We start from the raw sequence: 9051 nt of genomic DNA, 5'->3' as shown, positions 1-9051 counted from the left end.
CCCCTGGCCTAGGCCCCGCCCACGTCCCGCCAAGCCCCGTCCGTCATTCCGCCAGACCCCGCCCACATCAGCAGCGATCCGCCCCCACTCAGTGTGGCCCCGCCCACGCAGGGCACGGCCCCGCCCCGTCCGGCCGCCGTGGGCCGGGTGCATTGACTCTCGCGAGAACTGCTGCCGGCTTCAGGCGGTGCCTCGTGTTAGCTCGCTCTTTTCTGGCGGGCCGGCCATCTTGGCGGTGCGTCTGCGGTGAGCGGGGCCAGGCCGGGGGCGCGGGGGCCGCTCCGTGAGCTGCTGCCGGGTTCTGCTACCGGGTTCTGACCACTCCCCTACGTCCCCCTGTGTTCCAGTTACCACCCGACCCCGCGCGAGGCAGCAACATGGTGGCCGCGAAGAAGACGGTGAGTGGGAGCAGGGCCGGGCAGCGCCGTGGCCCGGCGGGAGGACCCCGGCATGGCCTGGGTTGGCGGTCGGGGTCCCGTGGGCGCAGCCCGGCGCGGCCTTCAGAGTTCGGATCCTGCCCTCTTGCCACTGGTCGCGCCCCTCGGCCTCCTCCCGCTGGGCTCGGTATCCTCGGGTTCCCCCCGTGCGATGTTTTGGGGTGCTTGCAGAGCTCCTGAGATGGCTGCAGGGAGGGAGAAGTGGTGCCGAGGTCCCAGTGCGGGTGGTGTTCCAGTTTTTCCTTTCCTGACATATTCGGGCCTTTCTCTTAGAGTGGCTCTGACGGATCTGGATTTCTTGCTCAGAGGTGGCGATTTCGTCTGTCAAATGCACCTAACCTGTTGTCATGAGCATCACGCTCTCCTGTTGTAATATGAGTTCGATATTGCACAGAATTACTTATTTCTGCTGCCCATGTGATGTTGTCAGTGTGCGCCTTGAGGAGACAGACTCTAAGCCTGGCTTAGATTTGCAAGGCAGAAGTGGTATTTACTTAGCCTTGGCTAGCTGAGCTTGATAAGAGCTTGTCAGATACACGGAGATGTCACTAATTTATGTAGACAGCAGCAACAGTGGTTTGACATAGATTTTCCTATTGAGAGATACGGGGGTAAGAGAGAACTTTCTGAACTCGTGAAAACACAGTATCAGCAATGCCCCTATCCATAAGCTTTCTTACACTTGGGTAACTGACTGGCCTTTCTTATTCTGTATTTCAGATTATAGGGAGATTATGAAAAATGCATATATTTGAAATGTCTCTATTAGGTTCTCCATTGTTTGAAAAGTGTGAAGTAACACAATGATTGATGCATTTCTACATTTTCTTCAGAAAAAGTCCCTGGAGTCCATCAACTCCAGGCTTCAGCTGGTTATGAAAAGTGGCAAATATGTGCTTGGGTACAAACAGACCCTGAAAATGATTCGTCAGGGCAAAGCCAAGTTGGTCATCCTCGCCAACAACTGTCCTGCTTTGAGGTAAGCAGATGTGTGAGAGAACAGTTCTGAGATGGGTGCTTTGTCCAAATGCAGTGTGTGTTTCACACTAATTGCTCCAGAGACTTAATGCAGAGGGCTTTGCTGGCATGTTCTAGAGTGCTCTGAAATAAAAGCGATAGGTAGTTTGCTGTGCAATGATTTCAAGTCTAGAAGTGTTAAAGTGCTTCCAGGTCTAATTCAAGGAGTTTGCACTAGAAAAAGCATTGGAAGGTTTTCACACTTGGTAACTTTCACTAAGAGTGTAATGGAGCTGAATTCCCATGTTTTTCCAAAGTAATGTATTGGAAAATAATTTTACAGCTAGGAAAACTGATAACTGATTTAAAATATTTGAAGCACACAAAATTTGTCGAAGTTAGTTATAAAGTTGGGGTCCTGGACAGTAAAACTGCTTTTTTGAGAGTGTAATCGGTACTAATAGTATGACATTTTCCTCACTGAATATCTGGGCCCTTTTTGTTGTCAAAGGATATTGACAGTCTCAAGAAAATGTAAACGTGAAATCCAGAAATTAGATACTTGAGGAATAGCAGGACTCTTACAGTGGGCAGCAATCCCCAATATTAATGGGGATCCCAAAATGCTTGGGAAACAGCATTGACTGCTAGACCTTCCTAGTGGGAGTCAGAGGGCAGTATATATGGACTTATTATTTTAAATTAAAATACATGGTTCATTTCTCAGCTGCAACAACTGTGTCTCTCTGTTCAGCATCTGGCCACCAAGGGCCATCAACATTAACTCTCAGTTTGTGCACTTCAGCACAGCTCCTTTGGCCTTTCAGAGATCTGCAACTGCTGAGTCCTTCTACCGTGTAGAAATGAGACTGTGTTAGGAGCAGCCTGAAGGCTGTACCTGAAGGAGTACCAGTCTCCTGAAGGAGAAGCCTGTACAATTTCAATAAATAAAGGCTCCTGAGCCACAACCCTGAAGTGATTTTGCCTCTCACAAAAACCGGCTGTGTTCTTCTGGATGGGAAGGAAAAGTGTATTAAGGTTTAAGTGTGGTAGGAGTTAAAGCTGCTCTTCCTGTATTGCAGTTGGTCAGAATTGTTTGTGGGTCTTGTTAACACCCAGTTTTTTGATTTCAGAAAATCAGAGATTGAGTACTACGCTATGCTTGCCAAGACCGGCGTCCATCATTATAGTGGGAACAACATTGAGTTGGGCACAGCATGTGGAAAATACTACAGAGTGTGCACACTGGCCATCATTGACCCAGGTAATTCCTTCCTGCATTGTAGGGATCAAATGAGGAGGTGTCTGTGGATCCTCCTTTCTCCTGTGAGTAGCAGCACTGAGCAAGGAATGAGCAGAAGTGATGACACACTTCACTACCTTTTTCCATCTGGTTTAACACTTGAAATTTCCTCTGACCAAGATCCTGTTCTTTTGTGTGTCCTAATAGGACTTTTTTTTCTTTTGTGAACTTGGTAGGACTGCTGCTTCTCTTGCACATAGCTCTTTTACTGCTGAGCCCTGTGAGCATTTTGTCTACTTGTCAGTCTGTAGGGAGGTTTCAGTGTCTGGAGCACAATTGTACAGGATCTGTTTCTGAAAACATTGGCTAGGACATGAGCTTGCACAACATAATGTTTACAACAGCCCTGTTTGACTGTTCTTAATATGAGACAAAGGATTGTGACTTGTCCTGCTTTCCAGAATAGTATATAGAGAAATAACCAATAGGCAGATGGATATTCATCAAGGAAATGAAAATTATATTAAACACTATTTTAAAACTGTAAGTTTTTTCGTAATTACTATGGTTTGGTAACAGTCGTTGTCCCAGAGAGTTGCTCAAATTCCTTGCATAGAATGCTAAGTAGGTGACTTTCCATCCTCTTTCCAGAATGTTTTAAGAGCAGAATCAATCCCTTGTTCTGTTTGTTGACCAGAATGCATGCACATAGGTTTAATGATTTCTGTAATAACTTTAACCAGCTGTTCCCCAAGTCACAATGATTTTAATTTCCTACTTCAGAAAACTTTATTTAGCTTGCTTGTATTCAAATAGTAGCTGTAAACTTAATTTTCAAAATACCACTTTCAGGTTTGGTTTTGGGTGGGGTGGGAGCTGCAAGTAAATCCTAATGCTCTGTAGCTAACAATGCGAATATTCTCGCTGTCCTGATATTTCTGTGATCAGGGGAGGCTAGACATTCGCTATAGTAAAACTATGCATTGTGTCCTCCAGGACTACTTTGTTGTTCTAGTCCTGGCTTTGTAAATGCTGGTGACAGGTGCATAATTACTGGAAAATACTGTATTTGGATTAGAAAGACACAGTTACGAGTATTTTTATCAATTTTATCAAAACTATTTGCTTTTTTTGGTAAGCAGGCTGTTGCTTTCAGGTTGTTTTCTTTTTTTAGAATCTCTGTGGTGATTTTATGGATTGGGATTTTTTTCTTACTTTTATTCCTAAAAACATTCTTCTGTGGGTCCTCTTGTAACAATCCATTTTTGTTTTACAGGTGACTCTGACATCATTAGAAGCATGCCAGAACAAACCAGTGAGAAGTAAATGCTATAAAGGTGTTATTTCTACAATAAAACTGGTTACAGTTTTCTTTAAAGAAAAATTTGTATTATAACTTTGTTGGTTTTAGGGAACAGACTATATAAATGAAGATTCATTACCACTGCTGTGTTTCCTGTTCTGTTAGAAATAACCTTCACATGGCAAAATTTGCCTTTCTTTCTGTGGCATTGTGGATCTTGGGAGGTAAGTGAAGGAAGGGTTGATCATGGCAAGTGTGGTGACAAATTCCAGTGGGCTAGGGCTTCCTTAGTGTTTGCTTTTGGAGTGCTAATGCAAGCACAAGGTATAACATGAGAGACAGTAGCAAATTTGGGATGTTGGTGGGGAACCCTAAAGGTTTACTTGCATTAAAATAATTCACACTGTTTTTACCAAGTGCATCAAGTAATAATGTGTGTTATTCCCTTTTTGCTTTCCTTCCAAGAGTACATATCTGTAAAAAGGCAAACAGGATATAGCTTCTACATGTGTAACATAGGCTTTCAGTAAAATACCAGTGAACTTCACAAAGCTGTTTTTAAATCAGTAGCCTTCATTTTAGTTTTCTGAAGATATTAGAGGCAGATGAGCTGGTGTTCTCAAGTCACAATTGCTGAGAACATCAGTATCTTAGAGATTTGGGCCTGTTTTGTGTGACACCATGGCTACAGGATGTTCCTTATTATTAGGGATTGTTAATTGAGGTGCCAGTGATTTTCTGACATGGTAAAAGCAAACACGTAATGAAAATCAGAATGTACCTGTAACCTTGCAGAATTTGGAACTGCTAAAGCACAGGGTACTTTTCAAAGCTTGATGTAATGTATCTGTGCACACTCAGTGGCTTGTCTGAAATCACTTAAGTCCTGCTGCAACTACTTCTGTTATGAAATGGTCCCACTTGTTCTATATGTCTGTATACATAGAGCTATATATATATATATACACACACATACACAGACTGTGTGCTTAAAATACTAAGAGTGGAGGAGGGAAATACATAAAAGCAAGCCAAGTAAATTCATACCCTAAAAATACTTCAAAACATGGAGGTTTCATTTCAAAAAATAACACCATTTTATTATTTTGCATAGCTTATTTCAGTTGTTCTGCTTAATTAGAACTTTTGCTAGTTACTAAACTCTTTATATAAAATTTTCAACATTTCTTATCTGCAATCAATGCAAAATAACACATGGCATATAAATGCAAGGATCCAAGAGTCTTTTCCACTTCAGGCACAAAGATGTTATTTTACTTTGAACCAGTTTAAGAAAATAGCTCTGACAAGTTTGAATGTATAAATATACAGTGTAGTGTACACTTAAAATTCTGATCAGTATTTTAGCCTGTTTTCCAAGTCTTCCATTCTCTTCGTCATTTCTTCCAGTAGATAAAAGTTAAGGAAAGAGAGTTTCTGATAGGAGGCATTAATAGAAAAAGTCAGCTACCTGATTGCTCTGGTCCATAAACATTCTCTTGTTTCTCTTCCAGTAGTTTCTCATTCAGTTTTCCCCTGTATTTTCTTCAGATTTGATCAGCTGAGTTGAGAAAGCTGTGTGAAACCCCCATTCCTTAAAAGGCATACCTTTACATGGAGTTCAGACAGCAGCTTATTAAAAAAGCTGTTTCTACAAATTGATTTATTTTCTCTATTTTAAAGGAAGGGGAAATATTTATCTAGTTAATGCTGTTTAGAAAATGTTTCCCTTAACCATATGGAAAACTGGGTATCTAACAGTGGATTATAAAACTATAGGGCTCTGAGACCCCAGTAAGACTGTGCTCCTCATGATCTGTTCCTGTCCACAGTTGTGACAGTGGTTTCCTGACAAATGTGGAGTAGAGCACAACAAACTCCGTAGGGCTGGTTCCATTTCCAGTAAGATGCTATAGAAATACAAAGTAGTGTACAGCATCCATTTCCTGATAAGCACATCCAGTTGGCGGGAATGCTGTATCCTGCAGGAAGAGGTTGGACCAGTACTACTTCAGCACTTCTCTCTGTGTGCCATGGAAAGGCAGCCAGGGGAAGCTGAGAGGAAGAGGAGGCCTAGCATTAAGTGAGATCTGGAGGCACTGAGATCTACCTCAGAAGGATGAATTTGCTACACCCCACTCCTTGCTTGTTTGACTAGCATCTTGATTTTAACATTTTAAGGTCTTGCACAAGGGAAGATGGAGAAGTGGGCGTATAAATTGGGATCTTTGACACATTGCTGTTAGGAATTTTTTAGTGCAGACAGGCAAATTGAATTTGGCCTCTTGACTTTGGACAGAACAGCCATGTGTACCGTGTCCCCCCCCCATCGACATCAGGAGAGTCTCTTGCTAGTACAGAGCAAGAGTGGATATCCTGCTTCTGTGGGTCTGCCTGGACATTGTGTTTGGTAATTTCTCATCTGTCTGCTGCAGCAAGGTTACTCTGTGCATATGAGCACCATGTGAACTCCATTTTCTTCAACAGCCATATTTCTCAAGTGTTCAGAGAGGCAAAGTTGAAGCAGTGAAACTGCACTCAACTACTGATAGAAGTTAGTGTAGCTGGACACAAAACAGTTTGGACTGGTGCCTCTAAATTTGTAGTGTAACTGGAGCTACTCTTGTAGCCAGTTCTCCCTCCCCCACCCTCCAGATCTCTGCATGAAGACTAGACAGCAATCTGCAGTTATCAAGAACTAGTGTATCCCCTCATACCTGAGCTGCTCTTGAGAGAAGGCAGAGAAAGGAGGTTTCTAATAAAAGAGGAAACTTTTGGATGGTTCATACTCTTCTATGCAGTGGCTGCACAGTGCTCTAAGGAAGTGCTTAGCACTGTTCCTATAAAAATTCCTAGTCTGGCTCAGTGTTGGCAGGTTTTCTATCACCTTGAGCTATTCAAGTAAAAATCTGAGGGTTGCCTGCTCAAATGGTAAAGCAAAAACACACGTTGCTAGGCTTAGCAACTAAATTCTTTGATTCTGAGTAAGCTCAGAGTTTCCTCATAGCCCAGCTGCAGGGGATTGCGGTAAAGAGCTGAAAGGGCAAGAGTTGGTGTCCTTTCTTGTCAGCATGTAGGTTGGAACACTGCATGCCATATAACACTTAAGGATGTGGGAAATGACTTAGAAATTTTTCTCCAAAGTTTGGAGAAGTCTTGTCAGAACAGTATGTATGTTGATGAACATTTGAAACACACAGCAATAACATTATATGATGGCTTTCTCCTCCGTTATGAAAATCTACTTTGCATGGAGTAATTTAATCAAGTGATTAGAACATAATTCCTTAAAGTCTCTGCCAAAGGATTCACTTGGGTAGGTGAGAGAGAGGTTGGCTGTTGCTGGGAAGGTCTGAACGGGTAGGCAGTGTTCTGCATCAGGTTACCAGCCACCAAGGGCTCTGCCTGCCTTCCTCTGGACAGACTATTCACAGTCTGAAGCTGTTCCTGTCTAGGAAGTGTACAGTGATGAGCTGCTGGTATCACTGCACTCTTCTGTGCAGAGAATAAATGCGTACTGCTCTTGCACACAGTTAAACAACTCAAGTCTAAGTTGTGATGTCTTCTTACTGTTCGTTTGATCAGAAGCAACTTTGATGAAGAAAATAAGAATTTGCTGCATAAATAGTACATGACGGGTTGTATTGCCAGTTTGCTGCTGTTTCCTGAGATGTGGATATTACAGGCAGCATAAAGGCTGCTGCACTAGCAGCTGCCTTGAAATAAACAGACTAACTGGGTGACAGAAGCTACTTATCTGCACTTTGCTAAATTTTACCTGCATTTCTTTTAATGCAAGATTAACCAAACCTAAGTCCTCTGATTTCCTCTGCATCTAGAGTATGATTTTAAATGACTCACTGCATATGGTGCCTTACCAAGCAGTTCAGCAGGGAAACATCTGTACTCTGACACCTGTAGCCAGTAATAATATTTCAGTAGCATCTGAAGATGCAAAGCATGTTAGTCTTGAATTTGACCGGTTCTTTGCTGTTCCTGAAGGTGTTTACCATAAGTGGTTATTAAAGTTCAAGATACTTACTAATATTTTGGTCCCTTCTATGAAGGAAAAGCAGATTAAAAGTTAAAGTCCTTGCGTCTTGGAAACTATTATATGGTTTAGATTTTCATTACAATAAACTGATTTTAGCTGTGGAGGCAGTTGCAAAAATTAGTTTGTTTTAACCTGCCTTTCTTATCTTACCTGTAAGAAACAGTTACTCAGAAAGGATATATCGCTGGGTGAGTTTTCTTACTTGACTGGTTGCATAGTTCTGGAATGTTACAAGGTTTTCACATTTGCACTGGTCATTATCTTTTGAGGCTTTTGCTGAAAAATAGAAACATTTAAACATAGGCTAAATGTTGAGTAAATTGAATAGGATGGGGAGGAAATGACAAGGAATTGTAAATGCAGAGCAGCTTCAATATGACTTCCTGTTCTCAAAGCAGGTCAACAGCCAAAGGAATGCCCTGCAGCAGATTCTGTTGGTACTGGAAAATAGTACAGTCTTCTATGTTCAAAGAACAGTCTGAGTTATTCTAAACAAAGGTAGCCCAATTACCTGTTGTTGAGTGAACGTGACTGTCTTCAAAAAGATACTTGTGGTGTACTGCAAGATGTGGACAGTCAATGACATCTGTGATGGTTATTGTGGTTGATTCAGGTCCTGCAGGAAATCCCCCAAAAATCTAAAAATCAGACCCACTAAATTATACTTTTTTTTTCCTACTGGCATGCACTGAGTTCTCCTTAATTAGTAAGTAATCTCACTAAATGTAGTGAGGATCATTCAAGGAAAGGACATGGGATACAAAGATGTGAAGGAACCAAGCTGTTAGGCTGTGTTTACTGTATACATGATTTAAGTTCTGGGTTGCAGAACTGAAAGGGAATTGTGAAGGTTCCTGTGAGAAACAGAAGCACTTGAAAGCTGAACATGCTTAAAGTGTCAAGCACAGTGTTGAAATACAACCTTCCCCATGAACTATTTCATGCAGATGATGTAAGAAGCATGCAGCCATGCTTTTGTTACAGTGAATTTCCATTTTTCATATAGCAGAAAGTAGGATGACTTGGAGAGGCAAGGAGGCAGGGACATGGGATGAAC

At 42.1% G+C, this 9051-nt stretch overlaps 2 protein-coding genes and 1 non-coding gene across 5 annotated transcripts in view; 2 read left to right on the top strand and 1 right to left on the bottom strand.

Moving 5' to 3' along the window:
• Positions 1-166: 166 nt before the first annotated feature.
• On the top strand, positions 167-4081 carry RPL30 (ribosomal protein L30). The gene is made up of 4 exons (XM_015618922.1): positions 167-398; positions 1271-1416; positions 2528-2658; positions 3914-4081. The coding sequence occupies exons 1-4, from the start codon at positions 378-380 to the stop codon at positions 3961-3963; spliced, it is 348 nt and encodes a 115-aa protein (XP_015474408.1). The 5' UTR covers positions 167-377; the 3' UTR covers positions 3964-4081.
• On the top strand, positions 3547-3681 carry LOC117244003. Its single transcript, XR_004496284.1, has one exon. It is a non-coding gene; the product is annotated as a small nucleolar RNA SNORA72 (small nucleolar RNA).
• Positions 4082-5013: 932 nt separating the features above from the next.
• MATN2 (matrilin 2) overlaps positions 5014-9051 on the bottom strand; it is a 68946-nt gene continuing 64908 nt past the window's right edge. For 2 of the 3 annotated variants that reach the window (XM_015618920.1, XM_033512353.1), the window contains 3 exons: positions 8506-8610; positions 8175-8270; positions 5014-5349 (listed from right to left, as the gene is read on the bottom strand). In XM_015618920.1, the coding sequence (XP_015474406.1) occupies positions 5297-5349; positions 8175-8270; positions 8506-8610 (254 nt within the window). In that variant the 3' untranslated portion in view covers positions 5014-5296. The remainder of the gene's footprint in view (positions 5350-8174; positions 8271-8505; positions 8611-9051) is intronic. The other variant, XM_033512354.1, reaches the window with a different exon arrangement.

The sequence above is a fragment of the Parus major genome, chromosome 2 (genome assembly GCF_001522545.3).
Source record: "Parus major isolate Abel chromosome 2, Parus_major1.1, whole genome shotgun sequence".
Classification (NCBI taxonomy): Eukaryota; Metazoa; Chordata; class Aves; order Passeriformes; family Paridae; genus Parus; species Parus major.
This window is presented reverse-complemented; position numbering and strand designations above follow the sequence as displayed.